Source organism: Melospiza georgiana, chromosome 31 (genome assembly GCF_028018845.1).
Source record: "Melospiza georgiana isolate bMelGeo1 chromosome 31, bMelGeo1.pri, whole genome shotgun sequence".
Classification (NCBI taxonomy): domain Eukaryota; kingdom Metazoa; phylum Chordata; class Aves; order Passeriformes; family Passerellidae; genus Melospiza; species Melospiza georgiana.
In genome coordinates, this window is record NC_080460.1 from 2,340,984 (window position 1) to 2,360,815 (window position 19,832).

The 19,832-nt window shown below is 49.0% G+C and overlaps 2 protein-coding genes across 4 annotated transcripts in view; one reads left to right on the forward strand and one right to left on the reverse strand.

Annotated features, from left to right (window-relative positions):
• LETM2 (leucine zipper and EF-hand containing transmembrane protein 2) overlaps positions 1-14,505 on the forward strand; it is a 31,745-nt gene extending 17,240 nt beyond the window's left edge. The window contains exon 11 of the transcript XR_009115821.1: positions 14,496-14,505. The gene's annotated coding sequence lies outside the window, so the exon portion shown is untranslated. The remainder of the gene's footprint in view (positions 1-14,495) is intronic.
• Positions 1-19,832, reverse strand: part of FGFR1 (fibroblast growth factor receptor 1) — a 35,093-nt gene that overhangs the window by 965 nt on the left and 14,296 nt on the right. Inside the window, exons 3-17 of one of the 3 annotated variants that reach the window (XM_058042563.1) lie at positions 18,791-19,054; positions 17,331-17,414; positions 16,156-16,331; positions 14,184-14,307; positions 12,419-12,609; positions 11,455-11,605; positions 8,172-8,375; positions 6,496-6,640; positions 5,519-5,640; positions 4,457-4,567; positions 4,179-4,369; positions 2,854-2,976; positions 2,564-2,634; positions 2,206-2,343; positions 1,129-1,234 (exon numbers count right to left, since the gene is read on the reverse strand). In XM_058042563.1, the coding sequence (XP_057898546.1) occupies positions 1,129-1,234; positions 2,206-2,343; positions 2,564-2,634; positions 2,854-2,976; positions 4,179-4,369; positions 4,457-4,567; positions 5,519-5,640; positions 6,496-6,640; positions 8,172-8,375; positions 11,455-11,605; positions 12,419-12,609; positions 14,184-14,307; positions 16,156-16,331; positions 17,331-17,414; positions 18,791-19,054 (2,201 nt within the window). Of the gene's footprint in view, positions 1-1,128; positions 1,235-2,205; positions 2,344-2,563; positions 2,635-2,853; positions 2,977-4,178; positions 4,370-4,456; positions 4,568-5,518; positions 5,641-6,495; positions 6,642-8,171; positions 8,376-9,722; positions 9,868-11,454; positions 11,606-12,418; positions 12,610-14,183; positions 14,308-16,155; positions 16,332-17,330; positions 17,415-18,790; positions 19,055-19,832 lie in introns of all 3 variants that reach the window. The other 2 variants (XM_058042561.1, XM_058042562.1) reach the window with 2 other exon arrangements.

Below are 19,832 nucleotides of genomic sequence, written 5' to 3' on the forward strand. Positions count from 1 at the left end.
CCAGGTACTCCTGGGGGGAACAAACCCCAGTGACAGGATCAGGAAGGGACATGGCACAGCCTAACCCAGTGCCACCAGTGCCACCTCTCCTACTGACCCTGATCCAGGGGCATGGACAGATCCAGGTACTCCTGAGAGGGACAAACCCCAGTGACAGGATCAGGAAAGGACAGGGCAGCCCCCAGTGAGCCCCTCACCCAGGGGAGAACTGGTCCAGGGGCATGAACAGGTCCAGGTACTCCTGAGGGGGACAAACCCCAGTGACAGGATCAGGAAAGGACAGGGAACAGCCTAACCCAGTGCCACCTCTCCTACTGACCCTGGTCCAGGGGCAGGGACAGGTCCAGGTACTCCTGAGAGGGACAAACCCAGGGATGGCATCAGGAAAGGACAGGGCAGCCCCCAGAGAGCCCCTCACCCAGGGGAGAACTGGTCCAGGGGCAGGGACAGGTCCAGGTACTCCTGAGGGGGACAAACCCCAGAGAGGGCTCAGGAAAGGGCAGGGCAGCCCCCAGTGAGCCCCTCACCCAAGGGAGAACTGGTCCAGGGGCAGGGACAGGTCCAGGTACTCCTGAGAGAGGGACAAACCCCAGGGATGGGATCAGGAGGGGACACAGCACAGCCTAACCCAGGTGCCACCTCTCCTACTGACCCTGGTCCAGGGGCAGGGACAGGTCCAGGTACTCCCGAGAGAGGGACAAACCCAGGGATGGCATCAGGAAAGGACAGGGCACAGCCTAACCCAGTGCCACCAGCCCCACCTCTCCTACTGACCCTGGTCCAGGGCCATGGACAGGTCCAGGTACTCCTGAGAGAGGGACAAACCCCAGGGACAGGATCAGGAGGGGACACGGCACAGCCTAACCCAGGTGCCACCTCTCCTACTGACCCTGGGAAGCCATGGACAGGTTCAGGCACTCCTGGCAGGGACAAACCCCAGGCACAGACTCAGGAAAGGACAGAGCAGCCCCCATGGAGCCCCTGACCCAGGTGCCACCAGTGCCACCTCTCCTACTGACCCCAGGAAGCCATGGACAGGTCCAGGCACTCCTGGCAGGGACAAACCCCAGGGACAGGCTCAGGAGGGGACAGGGCAGCCCCCCCTGACCCAGGTGCCACCTCTCCTACCTGGTTGGAGGTCATGGCCACGATCCTGTCCAGGTCCTCCACCAGCTGCTTGAAGGTGGGTCTCTGGGAGGGGACGGCGTGCCAGCAATCCCTCATCATCATGTACCTGTGAGGGCAGGGCAGGAAGGGGCTCAGCGTGGGGACCCCCAGCCACAGGAGCACAGAGGCACCAGGAATGTGTGCCCAGCGTCCCTGTGCCCAGGCTGGACCATCAGGGAAGATGCTACTCCAGGGTGATCCCCCATGTGCAAGGAAGGGGAACCCTTCTCAAGAATTGCCTGGATTGTGGGAGAGTGAGGAATACTAAAGATGTGATGAACACTTCATTCTTTGAGAAATGTGGCTGATTTTTGAGATATATATGCGGGACTACTGTTGGTTTTTACTTCTTGGGGCACACTTAATGAAGCAAAAGTTTGCAAAAAATGCTGACAGGCGTGATTACTTGTTTCACTTGTGTGAAGAGAAGCAAAAATTGCACTAGAGAACGTGTCTACTGAAACATGAATATTTTTAAATTCACTAAAGGAAGGGTATTTAGTGATGTCTGTTTGCTGTAACTGCAGGCTTTGTAAACTTAGTGCTGCTCTTGTAGAAACAGGAGGTTGCACAAGCTAACAGGGCAAGTATTGATGATAGCCTTAGCTTGACTTTTGGAAGTTTGAAACATTTCCACAAGTGCTTGCACGTTTTGGTGAAAAAAGGCATGACTCAGTTTTGCTTGTTTAAAAACGTTTGGCAAAGTGTTTGAAATAACCATTGTCAGTTTGTTTCTTCCTACTAAAAATCTAGGGAGCGAAGAATGAGCTCCGATGTGAGAGACAAAATATGGATTAGTTCTATACTGCAAAGTTGTATAAAGACATGAAAGCCTGCCCTCTCAACCCAGGGAGGAGGATGGACACAGTCTGGACTGGTTTCTGTGCTGGGATTCCCTCATTATTGCAAATCTGGCTGACTGATGTTTTTTGCAGGGCTGGGATTGTAACTCCCAACATCTGCCTGCCACCCTCCATGCCCCATGCAGTCAGCAATGGCACTCAGAGATGCCAAACCCCTCTTCCCCACGCCACTCACAGCTCGTTGGTGCAGTTGCTGGGCTTGTCCATCCTGTGACCTTCCTTCAGCAGCTTGAAGAGCTCCTCAACGGGCACGCCGGGGTAGGGGGACCCACCCAGTGTGAAAATCTCCCACAGCAGCACCCCAAAGGACCACCTGGGAACACAGGGCACATGCTGGGGCTCCAGGGTGCTGACACCCTGCTGGACCCCAGCTAGGGGCTGGTTTGCTGGGAGGAACAACCATCCACAGCTTCGATTCGCTCTGCAGGATAAATGAGCCCCAGCACCAAAAAACGTTTGGTTGGCTGGCACCAACTGTAATTTCATTAAATCAAAGCAAACCCCATCCCTGCACGTCCCCACACATCACTCACACATCACTCTGGTGGGTGTAGATTCTGTCAAAGAGAGCCTCAGGAGCCATCCACTTCACTGGCAGGCGACCCTGGAGCACAAAACCCACAAGGGCTGTGAGGGAAGCTGAGCCCTGCATGCCTGGGGCACTCCCAGCTCAGACTGGGGCACTCCCAGCACAGACTGGGGCACTCCCAGCTCAGACTGGGGCACTCCCAGCTCAGACTGAGGCATTCCCAGCTCAGACTGGGGCACTCCCAGCACAGACTGGGGCACTCCCAGCTCAGACTGGGGCATTCCCAGCACTCACATTTGTGGTCTTCTTGTAGTAATCGATGTGGTGGATGTCCCGGGCCAGCCCGAAGTCGGCGATCTTCATCACGTTGTCCTCTGTGACCAGCACGTTCCTGGCTGCCAGGTCCCTGTGGATGCACTGACCAAGCACAGGGCTCTCAGAATTGGAGGGTTCTCCATCGTGATGGGGTGTGTCACGGATATATTTTATGAAAAATCCTTTCATTAGGACTTTTTGAAATGCTTTCATTAGGGTTTGACCAAGCACAGGGCTCTCAGAACCAGAGGGTTCCCCATGATGGGATGTGAAAAATTCTTTATCATTAGGATTTTTTTCTCCCGAGAAGCCTCAGAAATTAAATGCAAACAACAATTATCTGCTGCTGTGGAATGCAACAGGCGGATCTTTAACTGGTGTCATGTGGTTGTTTCTAATTAATGGCCAATCACAGTCAGCTGGCTTGGACTCTCTGGCCAGTCACAAGATTTTATTATCATTCCATTCCATTCCATTCCATTCCATTTCATTCCATTCCATTCCATTCCATTCCATTCCATTCCATTCCATTCCATTCCATTCCATTCCTTTCCTTGCTAGCCTTCTGATGAAATCCTTTCTTCTATTCTTTTAGAATAGTTTTAATATATAATTTTATTTTAATACATATATATTAATATATATCATAAAGTAATAAATCAGCCTTCTGACGAGATCCTTCCTCTATTCTTTTAGTATCATTTTAATATATAATTTTCTTTTAATATAATATATACCATAAAATAATAAATCAGCCTTCTGATGAAATCCTTCCTCTATTCTTTTAGTGTAGTTTTAATATATTCTATTATAATAATTATATTTTATATTATAGTAATTATATATATTATATTATATTATATTATATTATATTATATTATATTATATTATATTATATTATATTATATTATATTATATTATACTATATTATATATTTTAATACAATATATAAAATACTATATTTATATAATATATAAAATACTATATTTATATTATAGATTAATATAATATATAGAATACATATATATAAAACATTAATTTAATATATAGAATACATATAATAATATTATATATATATAAAATATTATATATATATATACACACACACACACACACACATATATATATATATATATATATATATATAAAATAATAAATCAACCTTCTGAAACATGAAGTCAAGATTCTCATCTCTCCCCTCATCCTGGGACCCCTGTGAGGGATGGGCAGGGAGGGAATGGTGCATGCCCCAGGCCCAGCTGCTGGGCTCCCCATCCCACCACAGCCTCCTGGGAGCTCCTCACCTTCTTGGAGGCCAGGTACTCCATGCCCCGTGCCACCTGGTAGGCACAGGAGACCAGGTCCTTGAAGGAGAGCTGCTCCTCGGGCACGCGGGCGGGGTTGTAGCAGTACTCCATGCCCGGGGGCCGCCGTGCCTGCAGGTACTCCCGGAGGTTGCCCTTGCTGGCGTATTCCACGATCACATAGAGCGGTCCTGAGGGGATGAGGACATGGAGCAGGGTGTGCCAGGAGAGCCCCTCTAGCTGAGGGGTGGCGCAGGGGACGCCTCGCCCCCACTCACCGTCCTGCGTGCAGGCTCCCAGCAGGTTGATGATGTTCTTGTGCTTGCCGATCATCTTCATCATCTCCATCTCGGAGATGAGGTCAGACAAGTCCTTCTCTGTGGCGTCAGCTGAAGGGGAGGAGGCAGCACTTAGGGGGTGCACGCTGCAGACCCCAGCCAGGGCTGCGGCATCGTGCCAGTATAATTTTAATACATCGTTTTCCTTTAATGTAATATACAGATCATAAAACAATCAATCAGCCTTCTGAAACAGGGAGTCAAGATTCTCATCTCTTCCCTCATCCTGGGACCCTTGTGAACACCACCACAGGGAGGGAAAGGTGTGTGCCCCAGGCCCAGGTGCTGGGCTCCCCATCCCACCAAACCCCTTTTCCCCATCCCAGCACTGCACTCACAGTTCATTGGTGAGCTGTGACTTTTATGAGTCACAGTCACAATTATCTCTATCTAGTATTGTATTAAGGGCTACTGCATCACTGAAAGTTTGGCTTTGCAAACTTTCTGAAAACTCCTCTCTCTTGCTTGCTAAAAATTTCACAGCATTGTTTTGCAAGAATAATTCGTTACCATCAGTTTCTTGTACAAACTGCGGAGTAGCCATGATATTTTCTGAAAAATCCTTTCTTTAGGATTATTTCTCCTGAGAAGCTGAGAGGCCTCAGGAAGAAAATTGTAAACATTGATTATCTGCTGCTGTGGGATGCAACAGGGGCATCTGGGATTGGGCTCATGTGGTTGGTTCTGATTAATGGCCAATCCCAGTCAGCTGGCTCAGAATCTCTGTCCAAGCCACAAGCCTTTGTTATAATTCCTTCTTTTTCTATTCTTAGCTGGCCTTCTGATGAAATCCTTTCTTCTATTCTTTTAGTATAGTTTTCATATAATATATATCATAAAATAATAAATCAGCCTTCTGAAACATGGAGTCAGATCCTCATCGCTTCCCTCATCCTAAGACCCCTGCAAACACCACCACACTGCAGTTAGATGATTACATTCTGTCCCCCTGAATTCCTTCTGTAGCATCATTTTGCCAAGACATTTTTTGCTGCCACTTACACTTGAGCATCTTCACCGCCACCTTGGTCACACGGTTGGGCTTGTCCTTGTCCAGGCCGATGGCTTCTGCCAGCACCACCTGCCCGAAGCAGCCTTCTCCCAGGGGCTTGCCCAGGATCAGCCTGCAGGGAGAAGACCCCAAATGTTGGGGAAGATGAAACAGGAAAGCCTTATCAATACGATTGCCTGGCAAAAGATTTTGAGAATATAGAAACTATAAGTGAGATTGAAATGAAAGCAAGCTTTGAGATCCCTCAGATACTGAACAACTGGAAAACAATGGTGTGGCTGGCTGAAGGTGATCCCCTTTGGATGGAGCAACACCCTCTGCTTGCAGACAGCTCCAAGGCTCAGAGCAGACCCTACAGCTTGGCAGAAGGGGCACAAAGAGGAGTTTTTAGGGTTTAAAATGTAACACAGGATGGTAATGTAATGGTTCTTATGGGCTGTATGGAAATGCTGTAGGATTTGTACCTTGTACTAGATTGGTTAGTGAGAATCAGAATACTCAACACAGAAGATGATTTATTGTATTGGAATGAGAACTTTGCTCTCTTACCCCTTTTACTCTCTTACCCTCTCATCCTCTCTCCCCCTCTCCTCTCTCAGCCCTGCTCTGAGCTGTGGCTGGCATCTCCCAGCAGGGCCCTGCACTTGGCCCTTTGCAATGAACCCCAAATTCCATGACCAGAAGATTTATTGTAATGGGAACCTCACTCTCTCATCCTCTTTACCCCTCTCTTTACCTCTCTTTCTCTCTCTCAGTCCTGCTCTGAGCTGTGCCTGGCAGCTCCCTGCACCCAGGCCCTTTGCCTCCATAGTTATCCAGCAAGCCTGGCTCAGCAATTCTTTTCTTCTATATCAAAACTTGCTTCCATCTCCATTCTTCCATCGGACCCAACATTTAAAAATCTCCCTGCCAAGCACACATACCTGTGAGACTCTCCTGTCAAACCCTCATCCCTCCCAACCCTCACCTGTCCCGGGGCAGCTCCCAGCGTGGATCCTCGGGCAGCTCGTACTCGGAGACCCCGGCCAGCATGGGGGTGCCGCTGGAGGAGAGGCGGGAGGGCCTCACCAGCATCACCCCCGAGTTCATGGACGAGCTGGAGTCGGCTGACACCTGCAGGGGGGGGATGTGGGTTACCTTCATGCAGCGCCCAGCCCGCGGCTGGCTGCCCCCGGGGTGGGGGGAATGGTGATGGGAGCGTTGGTTCACCCTATGGAAGTGTGCTCCCTACTGATGGAGTGACAAAACTATCCTCTGTCCCCTTGAAGGAGTGGCAAAACTGCCCTTTGTAACCTTGAAGGAGTGACAAAACTGTCCCCTCAAAAAGGAAAGAAACCCAGAAGTTTCTCTCCTGGATTAGGTGAAAAAGCCATCTCACAGGACCTAGGGGACTTCACCTCAAACTTAAGGATACTACACTTAAAGGATACCCAATTGCACAGAAGCCAAAAAGTCTTGTATAGGAATGTGCTCCCTGTTGACAGAGTGACAAAATTATCCTTTGTCTCCTTAAAAAGGGAAAAATCCAGAAGTTTCCCTCCTGGATTAAGTGGAAAAGCCACCTGATAGGACCTGGGAACTTCACCTCAAACTTAAGGATAGCTAATTGCACAGGAGTCAAAAAGTCTTGTATAGGAATGTGCTCCCTGTTGACAGAGTGACAAAACTATTCTTTGTCCCCTTGGAGTGACAAAACTATCCCATGTACCCTTGAAGGAGTGACAAAACTATCCTCTGTACCCTCAAAAAGGAAATAAGCCCAGAAGTTTCTCTCCTCAATTAGGTGAAAATGGCATCTTATAGGTCTGGGGGACTTCACCTCAAATTTAAGGATAGCTAATTGGACAGAAGCCAAAAAGTCTTGTATAGGAATGTGCTCGCTGTTGATGGAGTGACAAAACTATTCCTTGTCCCATCAAAAAGGAAAGAAGGCCACAAGTTTCCCTCCTGGATTAGGTGAAAAAGCCACCTCATAGAACCTGGGGGATTTCACCTCAAACTTAAGGATACCCAAATGGACAGAAGCCAAAAAGTCCTGCCTGAGCAATTAATTAGAAAAAGAAGTGAAACTAACTGCTTTTGTGAGGTGCTTTACCAAGAGCAAAGACGTCCTATACCTGGCTTGGTTTTTCTCTGTTTGTTATTTTGCCTTTTTGTTTCCAACACTGCAACAGAAGCCATCCTGCTGATTTTTATGCCTCCAAGGGTAGCTGAGCTATCTTGGGTGTGTTTTAGACCTCTGAAATCTTATTAGACCTGGCTCGAGGAGGCTCCTATAACAACCCCTGCCCACCCTGCCCACGTGCCCAGCAGTGCTGCTCCCCTCTGTGGAACTTTTAATTACTCTCCATCATGCTGAAGCCCAAAAAGGCACAGCTTGGGAGCTCTCCCATCTCCTCCACACTCTGCTCAAACCCTGAACTGCTGTAAATCCTCCTGGTTCTCCTCATGAGCCCCATCAGGGGAGGGACGAGGGGAAGCTGTGCAGCCCCACCACCCTGCTGACTGTGCTGCCATCAGAAGCACAGCCAGGTGGGCACATCCAGCAGGGTGAGATGGTCCCAGATCATCCCATCCCTCCTCCCCCAGGTGCCCTGGGCTCCAGGGGAGGCAGTAGGTGCAAACAAACCCCCTCTCTACTTTCTGTTACCTGTCTGCGCAGGGGGATGCTCTTGGCCAGCTTGTGCACGGCCAGCTGGCTGTTGAAATCTGTCTTCTTGGTGGTGCTCTTCAGCTTGTAGATGATGATGGTCACCACCATGCAGGAGATGAGGAAGGCCCCGATGCAGTAGATGATGATCTCCAGGTAGAAGGGGGACGTCATCATGGCTGGGGTGTCTTCAATGGCTGGGTCAGCGTGAACAGGGGGGTTTGTTAGCACCCACCAGGCCACAGGGAGTGGCAATGGGGAGCCCCTGGCTCGTCCCCAAGCTCAGTGGGGACATTGGTGTAGCAGGGCCTGGGGGCTGCCCCCCAAACCCTTCATGGGAAATTGTGCAAGCAGCCCCCAGCTCATCATCCCCAATGCCTCTGCCACCTCTGCAGGCAGCCCAGGGCGGTCAAACGGGGCAAGGAATGAAGAAGGGGACCTTTGGGGACAGGTTGTTTAAACTAAAAACTTTACAACTTTGTGAAATTTGTAAAGCTGGTGTGTTTGTTACAGTGCTGGATGCATGTGGAGATGATTCTCTTTAAAAGACGTATACTTTTGGGAATTTCCGATTTTTAAAATTTTAAATATATGTATATATATAAATATATATATTATATAGATATAAATATATATTTTTTCTTCTAAATCTATATGCATACAATTTTACAATAGGTTTCTATATATTCCTTTTTACGAATTTTGCGTGATATTTGCTGTTAGTTCTTTATTAGAAAGAATTTTTAGGTCAGGTTGACTTGGCAATGCAGCCAGGGGCACTCCGGTGGCAATGACCTGCTGGGGGAAGGAAGGGACCCTGCTTTGGTGGCTGATGGGGTTTTGGAGCCCTGAAGAGCTCAGAGCCCCTTCCATGTGCCTGGTCCATGGTGAATCAGGCAGGATGGGGCTGCCAGCCCACCCTGTGCACCCCCAGAGAGCAGAATCTCAGAGAGAGGTGTGAGAGGGAGCTGAAGGTTCCTGCCCCAACCTCTGAGCACACCCGGCTGACAAAGCAGTGGCTGATAACTGGGAAAGTTTTGGCTGGGAAGCAGCGAGCACACAGCACCCCAAAAGCTTTCCCCAGAAGCTGTTATCAGGCTTTGCTCCCTCATTGATAGCCAGCAGCAGCAGCATCAATGGGGACGGGGCAGCCATCCCCACAGGGCAGGCACACACAGCCCTGACAGTCCCACACCACAGGGCAAGGCCAGGCTCTGGCAGGGAAGGGCAGCACTGCCAGCACCCCCAAACCCCCCTGGACCCCCTGAATGGCAGCACTGGCCTGGCCTGGGGGTGTGAGACCGTCCTGCTCCAGTGCAGCCAGCCCTGGTTAAGTACCCCAGGTATGCATTGCCTGGGCCAGGGAGAGAGCAGGGGCAGACCCCAGCTGGGGTGGAGAGGGGCACAGAGCCAGGGGACACTGGGGACACTGCCACAGCTGCAGGGCAGCCCGCACCGAGCCAGGGATGGGGCTGGGATGTGCTCTCTCCCAGACCACAATGCATACCACGGAAAGGAGGGAGGAAAGGAAGAGGAGTATATACCTTCGAGAACTGTCAACCATGCAGAGTGATGGGAGATCCCAATAGAATTACCCGCCAAACATGTATACTCCCCAGCATCCTCAAATGAGACATTCCTTAAGTGAAGCACTTCCATTTCTTTGTCTGTCGTGTTAACGCCAGCCGTCTGGAAGGGAAAAAATGGGAGCAAAAAAAAAAAAAAAAAAAAAAACGGAGAAGCAAACGACATGAGATCTTCTGGGAGGAGGCCAGAGAGGAGGGAGAGCCCAGTCTCATTTGGCAGAGCCCCGGGGAGCAGACAGAGACCACGGCAGAGATGAGAGACCCTCGGGATGACCGCTCATCCCTGGCGACCTAGGGAGATGCTGTTAAACAAAACCCTCCACCAGACGGGGTGTCCTGCCCATCATCATGCTGGGGATGGGCTGCATGGAGAAATCACCTGGGCAGGGCTGGCTGGACAGGGAGGGGAGCACAGAGACAGGACACAGACAAGAGGGTGGTGGCACAGACAGGGGATGCCGCGCTGTGCCAGTCTGGGGTGCGTGGACTGGCATGATGGCAGCACCCTCATGTGTGGGTTTCTATTAAGGGCTACAGCATCACTGAAAGTTTAGCTTTGCAGGTAAGATATAAACCTGAAAACTTCACTCTCTTGCTTGCTAAAGAGCTCACAGCAAGAATAATTCGCTACCATCAGTTTCTTGTACAAACTGCAGTGTAGCCATGATATTTTCTGAAAAATCCTTTCCTTAGGATTATTTCTCCTGAGAAGCTGAGAGGCCTCAGGAACAAAGTGTAAACAATGGTTATCTGCTGCTGTGGAATGCAACAGGTGCATCTGTGATTGGTCTCATGTGGTTGTTTTAATTAATGGCCAATCACAGTCAGCTGGCTCGGACTCTCTGTCCAAGACAGAAGCTTTTATGATCATTCTTTCTTCTTCTAGTCTTAGCCAGCCTTCTGATGAAATCCTTTCCTCTATTCTTTTAGTATAGTTTTAATATAATATATATAATAAAATAATAAATCAAGCCTTCTGAAACATGGAGTCAGATCCTCATCTCTTCCCTCATCCTCAGACCCCTGTCGCACCCTCAGCTATCATTCTTTTTCATTAACCCTTTGTTATCATCATTTTTCTATTCTTAGAAAAGAACAGCTAGCCTTTTTTATCATTCTTTTTCTATTCTTAGCTAGCCCTCTGGTCCTAAGACACCAGCACACCCTTAGAGACCCAGGTTCACTGGTGCCAGGCTGTCACTACAGGACACAAAACAACACGAGCACACACACTGCTGCTCTCAAGGTGAAGAAAAGGGAAGTTATTTTCTGTCTCTAACATTTACAGTTTTCTAAAAGTGACACTGGATTGGAGGGTTAAAGTGCCACCTCTCCAGTGACACTGGACAAACCAACAGTCCATCAAATTTCTCTTCTTGCATAAAAGAATGCAAAGCAACGAGTTATTTACAGAAAGCGTGTGAGAGAAAGTTTGCTACAAGAATGTGAACATCAGAAGGCTTAGAAAATCTTAAAAAAATCTTAAAAAAATCTTAAAAAATCTTAAAAAATCAGGGTGACACCTGCCCAGCAGGCACTTGGTGTGTCATGATGGGGAGCACAGACACTGGGACACACACAGAGCACAGCCAGCCCCGCTGGGTATTTTTCCATGGTTGTTGCACCAGAAACAGCAGAAACAGGAGAGCCCAGAGTTTTGTCTTCCACCGCCAGGCATTCCTCGTGTTACCTGTGGCCAGGGGCCTGGTGACAGTGAGCCACGCAGACTGGTTGGCCTCTCCAATATAATTGGAAACCTTACAAACATACTCCCCGCTCTCGGCCTCTGTCACATTGTACAGGGTCAGCACCTCCGCATCTGAGCTATTAATCCCCGAGTGCTGGAACAGACCAACAACAGCAGTCACACGCTGTGCCCAGGAGCCCCAGCGCCCTCGGGGCTGGCACAGGCTCTGCCAGCTCCCACAGGGGTGGGGGGCATGGGGATGTGCACAGGGGGATACAGGAGGGAGGAGCAGGCAAAGGGATGGGGGGTAACTCTGCTCCCCTCACTCAGGAGCACAGCTGGCATGCATGGAATCACTGAGTGCGGTGGAAGGGATGCTTAAAGACACCTGAAAGGACCTCCTGGCACAGCTGGAATGGCGGCCAGTGTGCCCACTGAGTGGCACTGCTGGGGTGCAGAGGGAGCTGCTCTGCCTGGGACCATGCAGGGCTCAGCTCCCAGCTCCAGAGCTGGGCTGGCTGCCTGGGACACACACCCAGCCCTGTGCTGTGTGCCCTTGGGGCTCCAAAAGCACTGGGATAATAACACACCCAGCCCTGTGCTGTGTGTCCTTAGGGCTCCAAGAGCACTGGGATAACACACCCAGCCCTGTGCTGAGTGCCCTTGGGGCTCCAAAGGCACTGGGACACCCACCCAGCCCTGTGCTGAGTGCCCTTGGGGCTCCAAAAGCACTGGGATAACACACCCAGCCCTGTGCTGTGTGCTCTTAGGGCTCCCAGCCCTGTGCTGTGTCCCCTCAGGGCTCCAAGGGCGCAGCTGGCGCACACATCTGGCACACTCCCTGCTCCCTGCTGGGGATGGCTCTGGGCTCCAGCTGCCCCCAGGCTGCTCCCCAGCCCCAGGTGACTCTGGTGGCTGCCAATGCTGCTGCCCCAGGCACTGGGGAGCCCCCGGAGCGTGGCTTTACCTTCAGGATCTGCACGTAGGGCAGGTTGTCAGGCCCGATCTTGCTGCCGTTCACCTCGATGTGCTTCAGCCACTGGATGTGGGGCTGGGGGTCGCTGTACACCTTGCACACAAACTCCACGTTGCTGCCCAGGGCCACTGTCTTGTTGGCAGGGAGCCCTGCCTGCAGGATGGGCCGGTGTGGGGAGCGCTCTGTGGGAGCAGACGTATTTTATTGTATGAAAAATCACAGGCATATTTCATTTTAGTTTATGAAAAATCCTCTTGCTAGGATCTTTTTCTCCTGACAAGCTGAGAGGACTCAGGAACGAAATGTAAACAGCGGTTATCTGCTGCTGTGGAATGCAACAGGTGCATCTGGGATTGGTCTCATGGGGTTGTTTCAAATTAATAACCAATCACAGTCAGCTGGCTTGGACTGTCTGGTTAGTCACAAGATTTTATTATCATTCCATTTCATTCCTTGCTAACCTTCTGATGAAATCCTTTCTTCTATTATTTTAGTATAGTTATAATATATCAATATAATATACTATACTATCATATAATATACCATATTATCATATAATATACTATACTATCATATAATATGCTATAATATACTATACTATAATATAATGCAATATACTGCAATATAATATAATGTACTATAATAAAATATACTATACTATACTATACTATACTATACTATATAATAGAATATAATGTAATATAATGTAATATAATGTAATATAATGTAATATAATGTAATATAATATAATATAATATAATATAATATAATATAATATAATATAATATAATATAATATAATATAATATAATATAATATAATATAATATAATATAATATAATATAATATGATATAATATGATATAATATAATATAATATAATACAATGCAATAGAATATAATACAATAATAATGTAATATAATATAATATAATATAATATAATATAATAATGTAATGTAATGTAATACAATATAAATAGTATAATAATATATAATATAATAATAATATATATATATAATAAAATAATGAATCAGCCTTCTGAAACATGGAGTCAAGATTCTCATCTCTTCCCTCCTCCTGGGACCCCTGTGAACCCCACCACAATGGGGCACCTTACAATGGGGTTTGGGGTGCACCCTGCAGCCCCCCATGCCCAGGACCCCTGGCACAGGTTGGCACCAATGCCCCCAACTCAGCATTAGTGTCCCCTCAGCCAGGAGCCTCCTGCAGTGGGGTGACAGCATGCAGGATGGGGGACAGGTGAATTCCCTGTGGGACAGGGACATCAGCACCTCTTGGGCAGGGTGAGGGGTCAAACCAACCTATGGAGGGTCCTGGCTGCTCACAAAGGGGCTGCCACTGTGGTGAGTCAGCATTAACAAACCCCTTTGTTCCCCTCGCTGACTGTTCCCTTCAGTTTGCTCAGTGTAATCAAATTAAATCACATTTTTAATGGTTCATTTACTGGCATTTAGAGCAGCTCCACATGTGGAACTGCTCAGACCAGCCTTCCCAGCTGGGAATTATGGCTAATAAGGCCATTAGAAAAACTTTCTGTCCGGTCTATGAAATGATTTTCAGCACAATTAAAAACCCCCAGAACAGGGTGGGGTGAAGCTCTCGCTGCCCAGACTGGGGCAGGAGGCCATGGGGATGGTGAGGTGGCTCTTTCCATGGGATCAGAACCCACCCAACCCTACAGGGTGGTGTTTGGGAGGGCTGAGGGTGTGGGGTGAGCCCCCAGCCCCTGCACTCACCCACAACGTCCAGCTGGTAGGTGTGGTTGATGCTGCCATACTTGTTCTCCACGATGCACGTGTAGTTGCCCTTATCAGATGGCACCACCGAGTCCATGATGATGCTCCAGGTGGCCTGGCGGACCTGGGGGGGGACAGAGCCAGTTATGTGCAGCCTGCAGAACCCCAGACCTGCTCATGTTCAACCCCTGGTATGAGCAGGACATCAATCTCCCTTTGAGGTCACCTTTGCTGTTCCCTACAGAGGGGCTGTGAGTGCTGCCAGCTGTCCCAGGAGGGACAGGAGGCACAGAGCCAGCCCTGGCCACACAGAGCCAGCTGTGCTGACCAGATGTTGTCCACGGGTTGGTGGGGACACCCTCCCTGGTGTGTGCAGGGAACAGAGCAGCTTTGTTCTTCCTGCAGGAGCTGCTTCCCTGGCTGGTCCTGGCGGTCAGACCCTGCTCCCCATGGCCAGTGGGGTCTGAGGTGGGCAGTGGGCAGCTGTAGCTGCACCCAGGGCACTCTGTGGGTGCTGCTGACCCCGTGATGTCCTCTGGAGGAGCCTCAGTGGCTCTGCTGGGCACTGCCCAGGTCCCTTTGGCCACGGGGCTCTCCAAATTCCAGCCCTGTCCCCGCCAGCTCCAGCTGCGGCTCCTCATGGCAAACCCTCCCTGAGCCTGGCTGGAAACTGGGTTATTTCCACTGGTTATTTCAGCCCTGTTGGCACTGTGCTGTCACCAGCCACGTCCTGGCTGAGCCCTGTGTCCCTGCAGGCCACCCTGCCCAGAGCTGGCAGCTGTGACGTGGCTGCATTGCTGGCAGGAGCCCTGGCATGCAGGGCACGTCTGGAGCCGCTTGTGACACGTGGCACGTGGCCCAGGGGTGATGGGGGCTCAGGCTGCAGCTCCCAAAAACAGAGAGGTGGCAAAAAGGGGACAGTGATTCCTTCTGGATGGGGAAAAGGAACTTGGGGATGCTGGTCTGGAGTTGTGAGAGGGGGAAAGCCAAGCTGCCATCCCAGCCTGGCACTGCCGTGCCCAGAACTGAGCTCCTGCCCAGCCCAGGGAGCCCCAGAGATGTGCTGGAGCACCCCCACTGTCACAGAAAAATGAAAAAATTAATGAAAATTTTATGAAAAATCCTTTCCTTAGGATTTTTTTTACTCCTGACAAGCTGAGAGGCCTCAGGAACAAAATGTAAACAATGGTTATCTGCTGCTGTGGAATGCAACAGGTGCATCTGTGATTGGTCTCATGGGGTTGTTTCTAATTAATGGCCAATCACAGTCAGCTGGGTCAGACTCTCTGGTCAGTCACAAGATTTTACTATCACTCCTTTTAATTCCTTGCTAACCTTCGGATGAAATCCTTTCTTCTATTATTTTAGTATAATAATTAGTTAATAATAATTATGTTTAATATAATAATAATAATATTATAATAATACAATAATATAATAATCTATAATATAGTCTATTATATATTATATATAAATATGTATAACATACACTATTATATTATATTATATTATGTTATGTTATGTTATATTATATTATATTATACTATACTATATTATATTATATTATATTATATTATATTATATTATATTATATTATATTATATTATATTATATTATATTATATTATATTATATTATATTATATCATATCATAACATATCATATCATATATATTATTATATTATACATATTATATGTTATATATATTATATTATATATAATATATATTATATATTATTATATATTATTATATATTATATTATATTATTATAATATTATATATAACATTATATTTAATGATAATTAAATATATTATATTTATAGAATACTAGATAAATATATATTATATATAAATATATAATATGTATATTTATATGATAATATATAAAAAGAGTATAATTATAATAATAATAATATTATAATAATTACATTTAACATAATATATCGCATAAAATAATAAATCCCAGCCATACCTTGTACCCCCCAATGCGATGGTCAGGTTTGAACTCTTTGCCGTTCTTCAGCCAGCGCAGCGTGGGGTTGGGGGTCCCGCTGGAGGGACATTTGAATTTCACTGTTTTGGCAGCAGGGACAGCGTGGAGCTTCTTCTCCATCTTCTCAGGGTAGGTCCAGTAGGGAGCAATGGCCTCTGGGGAGCAGAGGGAGGGCTCAGCAGGGCCAAACCCAGCAGCCTCCTGCTCCTGAGGCACCCAAGGATGCCCAGAGCAGGGATCAGGAGAGATGCCAGCAGCCAAGGCCAGCAGGGAGGGGAACTCAAAATGTTGCCTATTTTTTAAATAGGCTAAATTTTTTAAAATCTGTATCTTAATAGGTCTTACAATACCGGAATTATTTCTTTGCTTGCAGGTTTTTACGTGGAAAAATATCTTAGTTTTTCACACTAATAAAGACATGGTTTTGTCCAAGCAGTGAAAGTTTGATGATTTCTTGTTTTGGAGCTCTGGGGCATCACCCAGAGACACAGGAGCCCTTTCCCTGTGGGGTGGATGCTCAGCTAAAGCAGGGAAGGGAATTCAATACATTGCATATTTTTTAAATAGGCTCAATCTTTTAAATCCATATCTTAATAGGTCTTACAATATCAGAATGATTTTTTTTTGTTTGCAGGTTTTGATGTGGAAAAATATTTTAGCTTTTCAGACTAATAAAGGCTATTTCTTGTTTTGGAGCTCTGGGGCATCACCCAGAGACATAGGAACTCTTTCCCTGTGGGCTGGATGCTCAGCTAAAGCAAGGAGGGGAATTCAATACGTTGCATATTTTTAAAATAGGCTCAATTTTTAAAATCCATATCTTAACAGGTCTTACAATATCAGAATGATTTCTTTGTTTGCGGGTTTTCACGTGGGAAAATATTTTAGCTTTTCAGACTAATTTTGTCTAAGCAACAAAAGTTTGATGATTTCTTGTTTTGGAGCTCTGGGGCATCACCCAGAGACACAGGAGCCCTTTCCCTGTGGGGTGGATGCTCAGCGGCACCAGCAGTGACCCCAACCCAGCCCTGCTCTGCCCACCATGCCCTCGACAATGCCAGGTGCCCAGGGCTGCTTTCCCCACCCCTGGGTGATGCCCATTTGTGCCCAGGCTCCCCCTGCCTGCCCACAGGGCAGTGCCAGCTCGCACGTACGGTTGGGCTTGGTGTTGTCAGCCTCCTTCTCCTCCGACGAGGAATCATCTTCATCATCATCATCCTCTGCAGAGGGGAGGGCGTCTGCAAGAGAGGGAACGGCCCTGATGAGTGCCCGGGTGTGTGAGGGGAGCTTTGGATGGAGCACAAAGGGTGGGTGGGTGGTGAGGGCTGTGCCCGCTGGTGCTGGTGCCCAACAGGGGCACAGGGATCCACAGAAATCCCACAGAATCCCCACCATCCCAGTGCCTGCAGCCATCCCGAAGAGATTTGCTGTCGGAGGCGATTTTGCAGCTCCTCACTCCACATTTGGTGCCACCAACATCCACCAAGACCTGTGAGCACAGACACGTCCCCAGCTGGAGCACTCCTCCCTCTCCACGCCATCAACAGCACTGCAGAGCAGTCCCACACAACACATGCCCCCTTTTTGGGTGGTCCTGCAGCATCCAACCCTTCAGATAACCATGAGATGATTTCTGGTGCTCCTCCCTGCCCTGCAGTGGCTCTGGAGCCCCCAACCCTTCAGATAAAGGTGAGATGATTTCTGGTGCTCCTCCTTGCCCTGCAGTGGCTCTGGGGTGACTCTGCAGCCCCCAACCCTTCAGATAAATATGAGATGATTTCTGATTTCTGACTGCTTCTCCCTACCCTGCAGTGGCTCTGGAGCCCCCAACCCTTCAGATAAACATGAGATGATTTCTGGATGCTCCTCCTTGCCCTGCCCTGCTCCTGGTTCTGGGGCAGCCCTGCAGCCCCCTCAGATAAACATGAGATGATTTCTGGCTGGAAACTCTCCTGGGCACCCGCAAGGTGCAAGTCAGCCCTGAACTCACTGTGTGTGACCAGTGTGTGTGCAGGGACCTGCAGGGGTGTCCAGGGACCTGCAGGGGTGTGGAGAACTGTGCAAAAGTGTACAGAAATGAGCAGGAACCTGCAGAGGAGTGCAGAGACCTGCAGGGATGTGGAGAAATGTGCAGAGGTGTGCAGAAATGTGCAGGGACCTGCAGGAATGCGCAGAAGTGTGCAGAAATGTACAGGGACCTGCAGAGACCTGCAGAAGTGTGCAGAACTGTGCAGAAGTGTACAGAAATGTTCAGGAACCTGCAGATGAACTCAGGGACCTGCAGGGGTGTGCAGGGACCTGCAGAACTGTGCAGAACTGTGCAGAAATGTTCAGGAACCTGCAGCGGAGTGCAGGGACCTGCAGGGGTGTGCAGGGACCTGCAGAACTGTGCAGAAGTGTGCAGAAATGTTCAGGAACCTGCAGAGGAGTGCAGGGACCCGCAGAAGTGTGCAGAACTGTGCAGAACTGTGCAGAAATGTTCAGGAACCTGCAGAGGAACGCAGGGACCTGCAGGGGCGCGCGGAGACGTGCACAAACGCGCAGAGCTGCGCAGAGGCTGCCTCCTCCTCGCTCCACAGCCCGGCCCCGTGGCTGCCCCGGCCCTGCTACGAACCTGAGACGTTGACGGAGAAGAAGGTGGTGTCGCTCCCCGAGGGGCTGTTGGTCATGCAGGCGTAGAGCCCCGAGTCCTCGGGCACCACGTCCCTGACCTCTACCTCGTCGCCGGTGATGCGCGTGCGGTTGTTCTCGGCCAGCTGCACGCCGTCCCTCACCCAGTTGATGCTCTGCACGTCGTCCCGCAGCCGGCAGCGCAGCTGGAGCAGCTCGCCGGGGTGGGCTGAGTACGACTCCACCTCCATTTTGGCGTTGGGCACAGCTGGAGGGGTCAGGGGAGAGGAGGGGAGAGAAAAAAAAAAAAAAAACAAAAAAAGGAGAAAAGGGATAGAGGCTGAAGGGAAACCATGCTGCTGCTGCTGCTGCTGCTGCTGCTGCGGCCTGGTTAATGAGGCAACATGCACTGCTGGGATGCTTCCACTGCTGGGATATTCCAATTGCTGGGATGCTCCCACTGCTGGGACATTCCCACTGCTGGGATATTCCCACTGCAGGGATGCTCCCACTGCTGGGATATTCTCACTGCTGGGATATTCCCACTGCAGGGATGCTCCCACTGCTGGGATGCAGATATTCCTGAGATATTCCCATTGCTGGGATGCTCCCACTGCTGGGACATTCTCATTGCTGGGACATTCTCATTGCTGGGATATTCCCACTGCAGGGATGCTCCCACTGCTGGGATGCAGATATTCCTGACATATTTCCACTGCTGGGATATTCCCACTGCCGGGATGCTCCCACTGCTGGGATATTCCCATTGCTGGGATGCTCCCACTGCTGGGATATTTCAACTGCAGGGACATTCCCACTGCTAGGATGCAGATATTCCTGACATATTCTCACTGCTGGGATATTCCCATGGCTGGGATGCTCCCACTGCTGGGATGCAGATATTCCTGACATATTCCCACTGCAGGAATTCTCCCACTGCTGAAATGCAGATATTTTTGAGATATTCTCCCTGCTGAGACATTCCCACTGCAGGGACATTCCCACTGCTGGGACATTCCCATTGCAGGGACATTCCCACTGCTGGG